General features: G+C 48.7%; 1 protein-coding gene across 1 annotated transcript; it reads left to right on the top strand.

Annotated features, from left to right (window-relative positions):
• Window positions 1-7,418: 7,418 nt before the first annotated feature.
• LOC116464503 (cytoplasmic dynein 2 intermediate chain 1-like) lies at window positions 7,419-15,145 on the top strand (the record flags this gene model as incomplete). The annotated part of the gene is made up of 4 exons (XM_032147770.2): window positions 7,419-7,503; window positions 7,875-7,928; window positions 9,254-9,674; window positions 15,063-15,145. Coding segments are annotated over exons 3-4 (435 nt in total), but the record flags the coding sequence as incomplete, so codon positions are not given.
• Window positions 15,146-16,364: the final 1,219 nt, after the last annotated feature.

Raw genomic sequence — 16,364 nt, 5'->3', positions numbered from 1 at the left:
ATTTGATAACTTAAAAATTATAGTGTAAGGAATTTTGAAAAAAAAAATGAGGGCAGCAAAAGGTAAATTATGTCCCAGTCCTAAAGGCGGGAGCCAGCCTTGCATTCTGGGTCTTTTAGTGTGCACCCTAGTTTGGTGTGTTGCCACATAGGGTTAGTGAAGCACACTGCTCTGGCCATTAGTGGCCCTGTTCATTCCACTCTGTAATTCTGAGAATTCATGTTGGTGTCGTCAACCTAAAGAAAATCCAGGCAAAATTAATTATAGAGACTGTCAGGGCCACAGCCTGGGAAACACTGGGAGGTGCTCCAGAGAACAAAGGAGAGGCTTGAGTGTTTAAAGAGAAAAGGACGAATCAGGAGAGGGGACGATTACAAAATACTTTGTCAAGTACTGATTTACAGAAATAACATTGATTATTGATTGGTTATACATCACTGAACTGCAGGTTACGAATTCTGGTGTCCAGTGTATGACATTGGTAGGTTAATTTATGGCTATTGGCCAGGTGTGGTGGCTTATGCCTGTAATCCTGGCACTTTGGGAGGCTGAGGTGGGAGGATTGTTTGAGGATGGGAGTTTGAGGCCAGCCTGGGCAACATAGCAAGACCCTATCTCTTAAAAAAAAAAAAAAAAGCCTGGGCATGGTGGTGCATTTCTGTAGCCCCAGCTACTCAGGAGGCTGAGGTGGGAGGATTGCTTGAGCACAGGAGGTCAAGACTGTAGTGAGCTATGATAGCACTGTGTCCGGAGTTGGCTCCTTCTGGTGGGTTCTTGGTCTCGCTGACTTCAAGAATGAAGCCACAGACCCTCGCAGTGGGTGTTACAATTCTTAAAGATGGTGTGTCCGGAGTTTGTTCCTTCAGATGTTCAAATGTGTCCGGAGTTTCTTCCTTCTGGTGGGTTTGTGGTCTTGCTGACTTCAGGAGTGAAGCCGCAGACCTTCGCAGTGAGTGTTACAGCTCTTAAAGGTGGAGCATCCAGAGTTGTTTGTTCCTCCTGGTGGGTTCGTGGTCTCGCTGACTTCAGGAGTGAAGCCCCAGACCTTTGCAGTGAGTGTTACAGCTCATAAAGGTAGTGTGGACCCAAAGAGTGAGCAGCAGCAAGATTTATTGTGAAGAACAAAGCACAAAGCTTCCACAGTGTGGAAGGGGACCCAAGCAGGTTGCCACTGCTGGCTGGGGTGGGGGGCAGCTTTTATTCCCTTATTTGGCCCCGCCCACATCCTGATGCATTTACAAACCTTTAGCTAGACACAGAGCGCTGATTGGTGCGTTTTTAGAGTGCTCATTGGTGCGTTTACAAAGCTTTAGTGAGACACAAAGTCCTGATTGGTGTGTTTGCAGTCCTTTAGCTAGACAGAAAAGTTCTCCAAGTCCCCAACCACCCAGAAGCCCAGGAGCCTTCACCTCTCAGCACCACTGCACTCCAGCCTGGGTGACAGAATGAGACTCTTTAAATAATAATAATAATAATAATAATAATAATAATAATAATAATAATAATATGGCTGTTGGTGGTGATGCTGAGTCAAGAGGTCATAAAGCAGGTGGCTTACATAGCTCTGGGTATTGGGGGAGTGAGACGTCCTTAGCTCCAGGTGTGTCGGGGGAGTGGGATGGCCTTAGCTGGGGGCATGGGGGGAGAATGGGACGTCCTTAGCTCCGGGTGTGGAGGGGAGCGGGATGTCCTTAGCTCCGGGTGTGTGGGGCGGCGAGCGAGATGTCCTTAGCTCCGGGTTGGGGGGAGTGTGGGATGTCCTTAGCGCCGGGTGTGGGTGGGGGAGCGGGACATCCTTGGCTCTGGGCTGAGCGGGGAACTGGACGTCCTTAGCTCCAGGTTGAAGGGGGAGCGGGACGTCCTTGACTCCAGGTTGAGAGGGGAGCGGGACGTCCTTGGCTCCGGGTGTGTTGTGGGGGAGCAGGAAGTCCTTAGCTCTGGGTGTGTTGTGGGGGAGCGGGACGTCCTTAGCTCCCGGTGTGGGGTAGGGGGGAGAGCAGGACATCCTTAGCTCCGGGTGTCGGTGGGGAGCAGACGTCCTTAGCTCTGGGTGTGGTGGGTGGAACAGACGTCCTTAGCCCTGGGTGTGGCAGGGAGTGAGACGTGACCACTGTCACTTTTCAGTGGCTCTGGGCCTAAACATTTAAAGGAGCTCACATTCCTCAGATTAGTTTCTTTTCTTTCTCCGTGTCATACAGGGAACAGGATGACGATGTGGACGTCAGCGTCAGCGCTATACCACTGGGTCCATGTAGATGGATGTAACAGGGTTGGGCCGCGGTGTCTCTGTCGTGTGGGGACTCAGGCTGGAGGGTGCCTTTGCTGCTTTGCACAGAGCTAGTGGTCGTCCTGCAGGTCCAGAATGGATTTATGGCAATGTCCCTGGAAGGAAGAGTGGATTTAGAAACATGTTAGAAGCAGAAATAGTAGTATCTGGTGACGCTTTCATCTGTTTATTTTTTTATAGAGATGGGGTCTCGCTGTGTCGCCTGGGCTGGAGTGCAGTGGCAGTTATCACAGCTCACTGCAGCCTTGACCTCCTGGGCTCAAGTGAGCCTCCCATCTTAGCCTCCTGAGTAGCTGGGACTGCGGTTGAACCGCCATGCTTGGTTGATTTTTTTTTTTTATGGAGATGGGGTCTTGCTGTGTTGCCCTGGCTGGTCTTGAACTCCTGGGCTCAAGTAATCTTCCTACCTCAGCCTAGCAAACTGTTAGGATTACAGGTGTGAGCCACCATGCCTGGCCCAAAATAACGTCTTTTAAACATTTCTTAATGTTCAATTAACTAGTTCAAATCAGTATTTAACTTTAACCTCTGATGAGTGTTTTCTAAAAGAGGAGGCTGGGTTGGAAAGCAAGGGGAGAAGCCCACTGCCCACAGGTGGCTGCAGATGCCAGTGGCACCTTCTTGCTGGAGTCTGCCCAGCTGTCGGAGGTTATGCGGCAGGAGCAATGAGCGTCAGGTCCAGGGGTTTCTGCTGTTTGGCTTACAGAGCGCGGAAGCCCTCACACGCACTCGGAGTGTGGGTTGGACAAGATGGCACAGGGGTGGGATCTGCTTTCCGTCTGGGCTGTGAGTGTCCTCCCTGAAGTGAGGTTTTGGCTTCACCACCTCTGATGGTGCATCTTGGAGGTGATACCACCTTGGAGGTGATTTCAGCCCAGGTTTACTTCTCCTTGGATTTCAGGATGAGATGAGAGTGGGGAAAAGAATTCCCTTGAAGCCCTGCATCGAGGGGAAGGGGAGTTAAATCAGTTTCATCTGTTTTATTCAGGAGGCAAATCAAAGGGATGTAAACATCGTTCAGGGTTCTTACTGAATAGTTCTCCGAAGAGTTTTGTTATGAAAAGGTTCTAGATGATTTAGTTGATGTAAATCGAGCGTAAATCGAGGGACAGAGGCCCTGGGGAGCTGGTGCTGGGCAGCCACTCATCTCCTGTTTGCTTGCTATAGGCATGAAGGATGCCAGCCCATATAGGCATGAAGGATGCCGGCCCAGGACACACGCTTGCAGACGCTGAAGACTGCAGGCTCCAGTTCTCATCCGCTAGTGCCTGGGCTGAATCGTGCTGATGGTTTTGCTGCTTAACTCTCCTGAGTCTCCTCCCCGCCCCGTCCCCAGGTTGGAGTTTGTTCCGCTCATGGGAGTGCTGGGGAACTTTGCCCTTTGGTTCCATACTCGGAGAGTTGATTTTAAGCGTGGATTGCTGGGCTGCTCCATAGGGCAGAGTCTGAGGACAGGTCAAGTTGGTCTTTAAAAGGCCTTGGCAGAAGCATGTGGTTTACATGTGGCAAGTGGGGACCGATGGCAGGGAAGCCGTAAATCATTGTTGAACAGTTTGAAACTCTAGAGAGGGAGACAGCATGGATAGAAACCTTGAGGGTAAACAGTCCATATTAGCTGAGTTTTAAGTGCTCCAAAGTAGTCAGTATTCTGTGCATTTAAGAAAATGGCTGTTTTTTTCTTGCTGAAAACTAGAGAGGCCGAAGAAAAATCCTGTGATCTCTGTCAGAGACCTCTTGTCCTCAAGGTTTTTAACTTTGTCAGCATCAGTAATTTTAACGACCATTAAGAAACCCCACTGGATGGATTTTGTGACATACTTTTCACATTGTGAGCTGGTGGCCTAGTGCCTTCCCAGTGTCCCCTGAATGTCCTCAGCGTCCCCTGTGTGCAGCACCCACGTCCCCTGGTTGAACTGTCCCCTAATGTTCTAGGTGTCCCCTCTCCGTGGTGCCCACGTTTCCCGGTTGGACTGCCCCTTGGTGTCCTGGGCGTCCCCTCTCTGTGGTATCCCGGTCTCCTGGGTCTTCTGGTTGGACTGTCCCCGAGTATCCTGGGCGTCCCCTCTCTGGTCACTCGTGTCCTGGGTTCCATTCAGCCCTTTAGTTTATAGCAGGTCCTATATTAAACCTCTCTGTAGAAGTTAACTTTAAACAAAGAGCCGGGCATGGTGGCTCACAACTGCAATCCCAGCACTTTGGGAGGGCGGGGGGGGTGCTCACCTGAGGTCGGGAGTTTGAGACCAGCCTGACCAACAAGGGGAAACCCCATCTCTACTAAAATTATGAAACTTAGCCGGGCGTGGTGGTGGGTGCCTGTAATCCCAGCTACTCAGGAGGCTGAGGCACGAGAATTGCTTGAACCTAGGGAGTGCAGGTTGCAGTGAGCTGAGGTTGTGCCCCTGCACTCCAGCCTGGGTGACAGAGCAAGACTCCGTCTCAAAAAAAAAAAAATAATTATTTAATATATTTATGAGGTATTACAGCTTTTTTTGTTTGCCCTAATTTTCACATTCCAGGAAGAGTTTTAGTGGCTTGTCCATGAAAAGTTTCCATTTTTCATTTGGACTAAATCTGTTTTTTTTTTTTTTTGAAACAAATACCCAAATGCTCCCTTTATTTATACCTTTAAGGAAGTGTTTCTCAAAGGGAAAAATTGAATAGTTATGGTATATTCTCTGCAGGAAATCATCCTTGATTGATTTTGCTCAGCTGAAGTTAGGTTTATCATCAAGCTCTGTTGTACCAGGGTTGTGGGGTTGTACCCTGTGTTGTTGGAGTGTGTTACTGTGGCGTGGTGATATGTGGTTAGGTTTAGCATGAAGCTCTGTTGTACTGGGGTTGTAGGGTTGTACCCTGTGTTGTTGGAGTGTGTTACTGTGGCGTGGTGATAAGCACCTGCGTGTTCTGCACTGAGGTTCTGCTCAGGCCTCAGTGCAGCTGTGGAGCAGGAGCGGCACAGAAGAAGGAGCTGTGGCTGCACTGGCAAAGCTCATGCTCTCCTCGGGGAGACCAGCACGGATCTTGTAGGAATCGCCATCGTGAGGGTTGCCAGGAGGCAGTGGTGCAGTGTGACAGGAGGCGCCCCAGGTGGGGGCGAGGGTGCAGAAGGGGAGTCCCAACCTTGCCTTAGAGCACAGTCAACCTTTACTGTCCTCATGGTTCCTGTGGGTTGGGGTTTGGGGGTGGCGTGGGGGGACGTTAGAGTGCAATCCTCACGCTCCCTGAAGGTTGCGTCGGGCTGAGGGGCCCTTCTGAGGTGTGGGCTGGTGCTGGCCTCTGCCTGGGCCTCCCTGGGAGTGCTTGGGCATCCTTGTGCTATGGCAGCTGCGTCTCCCAGGGTGCACGGTGAGAGCAAGCGGGTGCCACAGCCAGGTGGAAGCTCTGGAAGGGACCCTGAGCAGGAAGGTGCACACCTGGCCCTCCACCCCGTCCTCCTCATCAGAAGTGTGTCAGGGCGGGCGGCTTGAGCTCAGGAGTTTGGGCAACATGGCGGAACTCCGTCTCTACAAAATACAAATATTAGCCAGGTGTCATCCCAGCTACTCGGGAGGCTGAGGTGGGAGGATGACTTGGGCCGAGATGGTGCCACTGTACTGCAGCCTGGGTGACAGAACCAGACCCTGTCAAAAACACAAAAAGACGACGATGAAGGAGAGTGTGACATAGAATCTGGCCCACGTTCGTGGGAAGGGGAATTGGCTTGACTTGTAGAGGAAGGGTTGTTGAAGAGTCAGTGGAAATGTTTTAAGACCACGGCACCTTGTTCTTTTAATATTCTCCCTCAGATTCTTAGAACAGTTAGGTACCTGGTGAGCCGGCTGCCCGGATGCCTCCTTTCCCGGCACGCACAGTGTCGATTCTTTAACGGCTGGTGGTCGTGAGGCGCTGCGACATGCTAAGCAGTGCTGGGTGACACAGAGGACTAAGATAGGCCTTCCTTTCCAGAAGGTGAGGGCTTAGCTAGAGAGGTGTCATCACACTTGAAAGGTGGATTATCCAACGAGGAGCAAACACTTCCGCAGTAGAAACAACAAACATCAGAGGAGTTGGACGGTGTTTTTGGGCCTGGGGCCTTTCTTGGGTTTTATCTGCACAGCCCCAGCTCTGCAGCAGTGCTCGGTGTGTGCCAGGAGCTTGGCGTATATTTGCTGAATACTAGTACAGGGCCCTGGAGGGCCAGAGACACGGGTGAGCTTGTGGGCCCACGGGTTGCCCAGTGTGGCAGACGGGTGTGATAGGGTGTCCTCAGGGACAGGCAGGCTTTCTTTGGCGACCCTTGAGCATTCACTCCACCACAGGTGTCGGTTCCACTCCTGATTTGTTCCTTGGCAGGACTCTAGAGCTGAAAGCTGCTGAGCCTTGTGATGCCTCACTGTCCTCATTAGAAAAATGGAGCCGGTAGCCTTCTTAGTAGGGTTATGAGATTTAAATATTGTGCTTGACTCAGGATAGCATCTGGTATGCACCAGATGCTAAACTCATTTCTGTCTGTCATGCATCCCAGCTGCTGTTTCTGTGTAAAAGGCCGTGGTGTGAGACAACAGCAGCCTTCTAATTTTCTTTTTTTTTTTTTTTTTTTGAGACGGAGTCTCGCTCTGTCACCCAGGCTGGAGTGCAGTGGCACCATCTCGGCTCACTGCAAGCTCCGCCTCCCGGGTTCACGCCATTCTCCTGCCTCAGCCTCTCCGAGTAGCTGGGATGGGACTACAGGCGCCCGCCACCTCGCCTGGCTAATTTTTTGTATTTTTAGTAGAGACGGGGTTTCACTGTGTTAGCCAGGATGGTCTCGATCTCCTGACCTCGTGATCCGCCCGCCTCGGCCTCCCAAAGTGCTGGGATTACAGGCGTGAGCCACCGCGCCCGGCCTAGCCTTCTAATTTTCTCACATACTCTGTGGATCAGGAGAGCTCACAGCAGCAGGCTTAGTTCTGTCGCTGATACCTGGGGCCTCGTCTGGGGAGACTTGAGGTTCAGGAGGTGGTGACTCATGAGGGGCCACGCCTCTCACACACCTGCCCTGGTGCTGGCTGTGAGGGACCCTCTGGGCTGTGGCATCTGTAGGGGCCTCTCCCCAGGGCTGCTTCTCTTCCTCACAGGGAAGTATCTGGAGCTGCAGCCCAGGAGGACCAGGCGGAAACCCATTGTCCTGGGAGGCCCACGATGCCTTCTGTCCTGGGTTGAGCCCAGCGGCCACAGAAGGAGCACAGACTTGGGACGTGAGTCTGTTGTGACTGTTTTTGGAAAATACAGTCTGACACAAGATATTTTAAACCCACAGAATATTTGTCCTTCCTCTGTTGTTCAACTGCTGTTATAACGTGTTTTCACTTTTATTTTATAATATTTAAGTTTTGAAGTAGCCAAAGGGATACATTTTATAATAATGTGTCATTTTAGACTAGTGAGTAATTGTTAAAAATCTGTATTTCTGTTACCTTTTATTCCAGGAGGTAGAGAAGTATTTTCTGGCATGTCAGGAATTAACTGCCGTTGATTTAAATGGCCTAATGAAAAAGCAGCTCACTAGAGCACAGAAAATTAATTATTTTAAACTTTAAACATTCTAACTTTATACTTTTCTATTTAGAGAAGAACCAAAGATGATACCTGGAAAGCAGATGACCTCAGAAAACATCTCTGGGTAATTATTGTAAAGATTTGGATTGGGATCTGTGCAGGACTCGTGTGGTTTTCTTGGACCCGCTTTACCTGGTACACGACACGGTATAACTTTGGTTACGTGTGCCTCATTTCAGAAGTACTTTCAACTCAGAGGTGAAGGTGTGCAGCTAATGATCCCTCTGGAACGTTGGTTAAGCCAGCTGGACATTCCCACCACTCGTGGGGCCTGCCATGGCTCAGGGGCCTCCGCACTGCTCCGGGGCAGGGAATGCTCACTTCAGGGGTCGCAGCGGTGGGTGGGGAGAGGGGCTTTGGGAATGAGAGTCCTGAGAGTTTTAGAATGAGGGTCGTTATTTGTATGGGGCCCAGGCGGTTTGTGTTTTAACAACTTTAAAAGACAGCTTCAGTATCTCTCTTTTAACACATGTAGCATTTTATTTATTTATTTATTTTTAGTTAATTAATTTTACTCTTTTTTTTAGAGACAGTGTCTCACTGTTTTGCCCAGGCCGGAGTGCGTTGGTGGAATCATAGCTCACTGCAGCCTTGGTGAAACCATAGCTCACTGCAGCCTTGGTGAAATCATAGCTCACTGCAGCCTTGGTGAAACCATAGCTCACTGCAGCCTTGGTGAAACCATAGCTCACTGCAGCCTTGACCTTCTGGGCCTGAGCTGCCCTCACACCTCAGTCTCTCGAGTAGCTAGGACTACAGGCATGAACCACCAGGCTTGCTAATTTTTTAATTTTTGGGGGTAGACATGGGGATCTTGCTATGTTGCTCGGGCTAGTCTTGAACTCCTGGCCTCAGGCGATCCTCCTGCCTTAGCCTCCCAAAGTGCTGGGATAATAGGTGTGAGGTACCATGCCTGGTCCTACTTATTTTTTTTGAATTTTACTTTATTTTTCATATTTAGGGGGTACAGGTGCAGGTTTCTTACATGCATATCTTGTGGAGTGGCGAAGTCTGGGCCGTTAGTGCTCCTGACACCCAAATTGTACCTGTCACCCGAATAGTGAACATTGTACCCAATGGGTAATTTTTCACCCTCTAATACACGTATTTTAGATTTGATTTGCCGATCAATGTGAATGTCCATGATATTGGGGCGCTGGTGGGCAGTTGTAGAAATCTAAGCTTGACTCCATGTCCTTTAGTGTTCTAAGAATTCTCATCCATGCAGGCCTTGGCCCATCTGGGATTGGAAACTGGGATTGGAAAGTAGCTGAATGCAAATATGTTTTAAGGTCCTTCAGCTGCGTGTGCTTCTCACATTCAGGTATTAAAAGTCTAATGGAAATCTGCCTTCCTGGTCACAGAGGACCCTTTGTTCTCTTGTTTCAGGCCATACAGTCAGGCGGTTCCAAGGAAGAAAAGAAGCACAGAGAGAAGAAGCTGCATAACGAGTCTGAGATGGACCTTCCTGAACACAAGGAGCCAAGGTTCAGGGATCCTGACCAGGATGCCAGGAGCAGAGACAGGGTGGCCGAAGTCCACACAGCTAAGGAGATTCCTCGTGGGGAGAGGGACAGAGACAGACAGAGGGAGAGGAGAAGAGACACAAAAGACCGGGAGAAAGAAAAGCTGAAGGAGAGACATCGAGAGGCAGAAAAGTCTCACAGCAGAGGAAAGGACAGGGAAAAAGAAAAAGACAGAAGGGCCCGGAAGGAAGAACTCCGGCAGACGGTGGCCAACCACAATCTGCTGGGCCAGGAGACGCGCGACCGGTGGCTTCTGGAGCGGGCGGAGAGGAAAGGCCGCTCAGGTGGGTCCCCGCTTGCCTTCCCGTGGTTCCACCTGAGGTGCCGCGTTGCTGCTGGTGACAGGTTGATAGCTTGCTGCCTCCCCTCCCTCTCTCCCCCCTTCCCTCCTTCCCCTTTCCTTTTTTTTCTGGACAGGGTCTTGCTCTGCCCCCAGGCTAGAGAGCAGTGGTGCCATCACAGCTCATAGCAGCCTCAACTTCCTGGGCTCAAGCGATCCTCCCACCGCAGCCTCCCAAAGCACTGGCATTACAGACATGCCACTGTGCCCAGCTGGCTCTGTTTCTTTTAAAAGTTCTTGCTGTTTGGGACATTTTCCTCTTTTGAAATGTTCATTTGTTATTTTTGTTTTCTCTCATAGTTTTCACAAATGTTTTATCTTTGAAGTTAGAGGTCCCTGTTCTCTCTCTTGTGGGGTGTGTGTGTGTACTTTTTATCATTGTTTTCCTTTTGGTATTTTAAAAACTTGTTCAGGCCAGGTGTGGTGGGTCATACCTGTAATCCCAGCACTTTGGGAGGCTGAGGTGGGAGGATCGCTCCAGCCCAGGATTTTGAGACCAGCTTGGGCAACATAGGGAGACTCCATCACTACAAAAAATAAAAAAATTAGCTGTGTGTGGTGGCGCTTGCCTGTAGTTCTAGCTATTTGGTAGGCCGATGTGGGAGGATCCCTTGAGCCCAGGAGGTCGAGGCTGCAATAAACTATGATTGTGCCACTGCACTGCAGCCTGGGCAACAGAGTGAGACCCTGTCTCAAAAGAAAAAACAAAAACTCTAAAAACCATTTAGCCAGCTGAGCAGCTGAACGTGGTGGCTCATGCCTGTAATCCCAGCACTTTGGGAGGCCAAGGTGGGTGGATCACCTGAGGTCAGGAGTTTGAAACCAGTCTGGCCAACATGGTGAGACCCTGTCTCTACTAAAAATACAAAAAATTTAGCCAGGCATGGTGGCGTGCGCCTGTAATCCCAGCTACTCAAGAAGGCCGAGGCAGGGGAATTGCTTGAACCAGGGAGGTGGAGGTTACAGTGAGCCGAGATTGTGCCACTGTACTCCAGACAGAGCGAGACTCTGTCTCCAAAAGAAAAAAAAAAAATTCAGCCAATGAAAGGAATAACAGTTTTCTCATTGTTAGCTAGACTTTTACTATTAAAACATATTTCAGGGCCAGGCATGGTGCCTCATGCCTGTAATCCCAGCACTTTGGGAGGCCGAGGTGGGCAGATCACTCGAGGCCAGGAGTTCAAGACCAGTCTGGCCAACATGGCGAAACCCCATCTCTACTGAAAAAAAAAAAAAGAAAAGCAAAAATTAGCTGGATGTGGTGGCGCAGCTGCTTGGGAGGCTGAGGCATGAGAATCACTTGAACCCAGGAGGAGGAGGTTGCAATGAGCTGAGGTCACGCCACTGCACTCCAGCCTGGGTGACAGAGCGAGACTCTGTCTAAAAAAAAAAAAAACCCAAAAAGCAAAACCATATTTTAGGCTTATTATCTCAGTAAATCTCAGTTGTCATCGTAAATAAACAAAAATAAACCTCTTTGATAAAAAATATTTTCTAAAAGTGTGTTTTATTTTATTTAGCTAAATTCCTAGGAATTGTAAGGTAAAGGTACATACTTTTTTTCCTCCCCAAATGGAAATTTATTCAGTATTTTTTGGTTGTATAGGTAGTATATGCTTCTTGTTTTTTTTTTGTTTGTTTGTTTGTTTTTTTTTTTTTTTTTTTTTTGAGACAGAGTCTTGCTGTGTCGCCCAGGCTGGAGTGCAGTGGCGCGATCTGGGCTCACTGTAAGCTCCGTCTCCCAGGTTCACTCCATTCTCCTGCCTTAGCCTCCTGAGTAGCTGGGACTACAGGCGCCTGCCACCACGCCCGGCTAATTTTGTTTTTGTATTTTTAGTAGAACGGGGTTTCACCCTGTTAGCCAGGATGGTCTTGATCTCCTGACCTCGTGATCCACCCGCCTCGGCGTCCCAAAGTGCTGGGATTACAGGCGTGAGCCACTACGCCCGGCCAATATATGCTTCTTATAAAAATGTAAACTAGCACATATAAATGCAGAAGGAGTCTATTAGAAGAATAGGTAGTTACTCTTAGAATCAGCAGAAGGGTTAGAAGGCCTGGCTGTGAAAAGGATGGAAACCGAGGGCCTTTACTCATTGCCACCGTTAGATACACCGTATAGACACACCGTGATCTGTTTATCCATTTCACTGCTGGTGGCCATTTGAGTCATTTGCAGATTTACACTATTAGGAATAAGGCTGCTAAGAATGTTATCATGTATATTTTTTGGTGTTCATATATGTGCATTTCTCTTGGGGTGGCATATATTTGAGGTGGAATGGATGGGTTAGTTGGGTTACCACTAATTTTGTTTTCTTTAAAAATATATTTTATTTGTTGATTTATTGTTTAAAAAAATAAAGTAGAGTCAGGGTCTTGCCCTGTCGCCAAGGTTGTAGTGCAGTGGTGTGATCACAGCCCACCACAGCCTTGAGCTGAGTAGCAGAGTCTACAGGCTCGCACCACTGCACCTGGGTAATTTATTATTATTTTTGGAGATAGAGTCTCACTCTGTTGCCCAGGCTGGAGTGAAGAGGCACGTTCTCAGCCCACTGCAGCCTCTGCCTCCCTGGTTCAAGTGATTCTTGTGCCTCAGCCTCCCGGGTAGCTGGGACTACAAGCACATGCCACCACACCTGGCTAATTTTTTTTATTTTTAGTAGAGACGGGGGTTTCACCATGTTGGCCAGGCTAGTCTCGAACTCTTGAGCTCAGACAATCCACCCACCTCGACCTCCCAGAGTACTAGGATTATAGGCGTCAGCCACAGCGCCCGGCCAGCACCTGGATAATTAAAAAAAATTGTTTGTAGAGATGGGGCTCTCACATGTTGCCCAGGCTAGTCTTGAACTGGTCTCTAGCAGTCCATTTATCTTGACCTCCCAAAGTGCTAGGATTATAAGTAGGAGCTACTGCACTTGGCCTAATTATTTTTATTTTATTTATTTTTTTATTGAGATAGACTCTCACTCCGTTCTCCAGGCTGGAGTGCAGTGGTGTGATCTTGGCTCCCTGCAACCTCCACCTCCCAGGTTCAAGTGATCCTCGTGCCTCAGCCTCCTGAGTAGCTGGGGTTACAGGCACGTGTCACCACACCCTGCTGTTGGCCTAATTAATTTTAACAGTAGCTGTCCTACTATTTAATGCTCTTTTCAAAATTATTGTTTTTGATGTTTTTGGTATTTATTTGCAATAAAATCTTTTGTTCTCAGATCATCCTTTTTTGACTACCTGCTCATTTTTTCAATGTGGTGTTGAAAGGAATTGTACTGGAAAGACTTTTGAAAACTGATTGTAGACTCGAGTCTCTCAAGTTGTTCCCTCTGTACATCTCTTCTCATCTCCTTTCTTTCCGCACCGCCCATCTGTGCAGTGTGGCCTTTATCCAGGACTGGGTCCCCAGGCCTCCTCTGGAGCAACCCCTTGCCCTTGCTGGCTGGATCTAGTCTCATGGTTTTAAATACTGTTTGTCTGTGTCCTTATTTCGAAGTTTTTACCTCCAGCTGGGCATCGTCCCTGAATTCCAGGCTTGTGTATCCCCTGTGCTTTGATGTCTAATGGGTAACACAAACGCAGTGTACCCCACATGGAGCTTCCGGTAGCCCCTCCACACCGGCTGTCCTGCAGGCTTGCCCATCTCAGTTGATAGCACCTGCATCCTTGCGTCCTGAGGTCAGAAGACCTGGGACGTATCCTGATGTCCTGCTTTCTCTTCCAGTCTCTCGGAGAGTCCTGGGGTTTCAGCCTTGAAAATCTACCTGTTGTGGGGCCCTCCCCTTGTAACCCAGACTCCTAGAAGAGTGCTCAGTGCTTGGTAAATGCCTTTTTTTTTTTTTTTCTGAGAAGGAGTCTTGCTCTGTTGCCCAGGCTGGAGTGCAGTGTTGCAGTCTTTGCTCACTGCATCCCCTGTCTCCTGGGTTCAAGCAATTCTCTTCCTCAGCCTCCCGAGTAGCTGGGATTACAGGCACACGCCACCACGCCTGGCTAATTTTTGTATTTTTAGTAAAGATGGGGTTTCACCATGTTGGCCAGGCTGATCTTGAACTCCTGACCTCGTGATCCACCTGCCTCGGCCTCCCGAAGTGCTGGGATTACAGGTGTGAGCCACCGTGCCCAGCCTGGTAAATGCTTTTTGAATGAATGCACTTTGCCTCAGTGATGTTTGAAAGTTTAACTTTGCCCTGATCTTTTAAAGTGTCCACTCTCTGAATTTTACATCTGATGCCTTTTTTGTGTGCAGATTCAGAAGTGAAAGTCCAGCTTTCCTTGTTGGATGATGCTTTGGTGTTATCGGTACCTGCCTGGCTCTGTTTGCCCCCGGTCTCTCTTGCAGGTCATACTGGGCCTTGGTGCTTCAGCCTCCCCAGCCCAGGATGGATGCTGTAGTCTGGTGCCCTGGGGAGTCTGCCGCACCTGGCTTCCTTGTTTATTCAGGGGCCTCTGGCTTCCTTGGTCCCCTCAGCAGTGGGGGTGCCAGGAGGTATGGGGGCTGCTCTGGGTCCTCAGTGCATCCAGGAGGGCAGGCATTTCCCTGGAGCTCACATTTGGCTAAAGTGTTTGGCTGATTGGGCTGGTTCTCCTGTTCAGACTAAGCTCTGCTTCTGCATGATGCGCAGAAACCCTGAAGGCTGTATGAGTTTGGTCTGGTGCCCTCTTGAATTTCCAGGGGTTACTCAGACATTTGCCTGGTTGCTTCAGCAGCAAACTGAGTGAGGCAAGAAGTCTCTCTGTTCCTTAGTGTACGAGTCTGTCCTCATACTGCTGTACAGAAACACCCGAGGCTGGGGAATTTATAAAGAAAAGAGGTTTAATTGGCTCACAGTTGGGCAGGCTGTACAGGAACACGGCTGGGGAGGCCACAGGAGACTTACAGTCTTAGGGGAAGGTGAAGCGAAGCAGTGACGTCTTACAGGGCCAGGGCAGGAGGAAGGGAGAGAGTGGGGAGGTGCCATACACTTTGAAACAACCAGATCTTGTGAGAACTCACTCAGTATCACAAGAACAGCACCCAGGGGGAAATTCACCCCCATGATCCAGTCACCTCCCACCAGGTCCCACCTTCAGCATTGGGGACTACATTTCAGTGTGAGATTTGGGTGGGGACACAGATCCAAACCATATCACTCAGATTGCCATGTTCATCTCCTTCATTTTAAATTTGATACTAGAACTCTTCATTCTTGAGTTGGAGGCATGTGTTTTAGTTGAAGAATATTTTAAAATACATATTAATAAATATAAAATGTGCAATACCATCCATAGCAAGATGTTAAAAGAGCTTTTTGATGTGCTAACATTTGGGAGTATTAAAAATATGTTTTACTTTTAGTAAGTAAAGTAAGAAGTGAAGAGAAGGATGAAGACTCTGAAGGAGGAGATGAAGACAGAGAGAGAAGATACCGAGAAAGAAAGGTACACGAAGCAGGGCCTGGGAAAAGGGTTGTAAAGGATGTTTCAAGCATTACTGTTGGAAGCATTTTTAGAAAATGCCCTAAGCCAGGATTTCAGGCCTGGAAAAGGCCTCCAGCACTGTGTGTAGCCGGTTTCTTTCCCTCATAGTCCAGTGTGCTTTTCTGATTCCAAAGGTAGCATGTGATGATTTTAGAAACTTTAGAAGATACAAATCAGTAATAAGAAAACAGAGACCGTCTAATCCTCACCCACAGGTAATATTGATAGCATTTAGGTGTGTCTTTTTCCACGTCTCTATATTTGTGCATGTACAACATTGTTTTCTGTAGATTTTTACTGTTTTATAAATTGTTTAAACGGAACACATTTTGAGCCTTTTCCTGAGTAATCCTGTCTCTCCCTGTGTTTCAGCGCGCGCGGCTTGTTGTTCCACGGTGCAGATGTGTTGGTGCTCTCCAGGCACCTGCGTTCTGCACACTTAGGTTGTTTCTGTGTGTTTGTGTTTTTTGTGTAAATTATAAAGACATCCAGATGGGATGCTTTTTGGTTCGTTCATAATTATTCCCTTATGATTAATTTCTGGAAATGAACTTGCTGGATCAGAGTAAATGTAAACTTAACCCATTAGCTTTACATAAAAGTTGTAATTATTTATATCATCAGAGCAAAATTCCTCATGTCCTAAGCAGGAGCTGGGCACCATCTTCGTTTAAAAGTTTTGCTCATTTGATTCAGAAGAAAATGGCATTGCTGGGCATTTTTGAAAGCAGGTTTACTGTCTTTTGTTATTTACTACTTGTGTACTTTTGCTTATTTTTTTTCTCTCCTTTTTTTTATTTTTTAGAGACAGGGTCTTGCTCTGTCACCCAGGTTGGAGTGTTTTAGTCACAGAGATGGTTAAACTCTGGTCCCATTTTCAAGACTCTCCATCTGCATGGGACTAATTAGGAGAGTGATGTGAGAGATGTGGCAGCCTTGTGCTGTCATACTCGCCAGAGAGGGCATCTCTCAGAGAAGTCAGAGCTTGCCCAGGAGGGACCCCAGGGCTGGCAGAGCTTAGGCTGAGGGCCACCAGCATGAGGGATGAGGCTGTGGAGGCCAGGAAGGCCGACTGTGAGTGCTGGGCGCCATGTGGAGAGGCCAGGAGGGCCGACTGTGAGTGCTGGGCGCCATGTGGAGAGGCCAGGAGGGCCGACTGTGAGTGCTGGGCGCCATGTGG

This window comes from Hylobates moloch, unplaced genomic scaffold (genome assembly GCF_009828535.3).
Source record: "Hylobates moloch isolate HMO894 unplaced genomic scaffold, HMol_V3 SCAFFOLD_838, whole genome shotgun sequence".
In the NCBI taxonomy this organism is placed as follows: domain Eukaryota; kingdom Metazoa; phylum Chordata; class Mammalia; order Primates; family Hylobatidae; genus Hylobates; species Hylobates moloch.
Note: the sequence above shows the minus strand (reverse complement) of the source record. Positions and strands in the feature narration are given on the sequence as shown.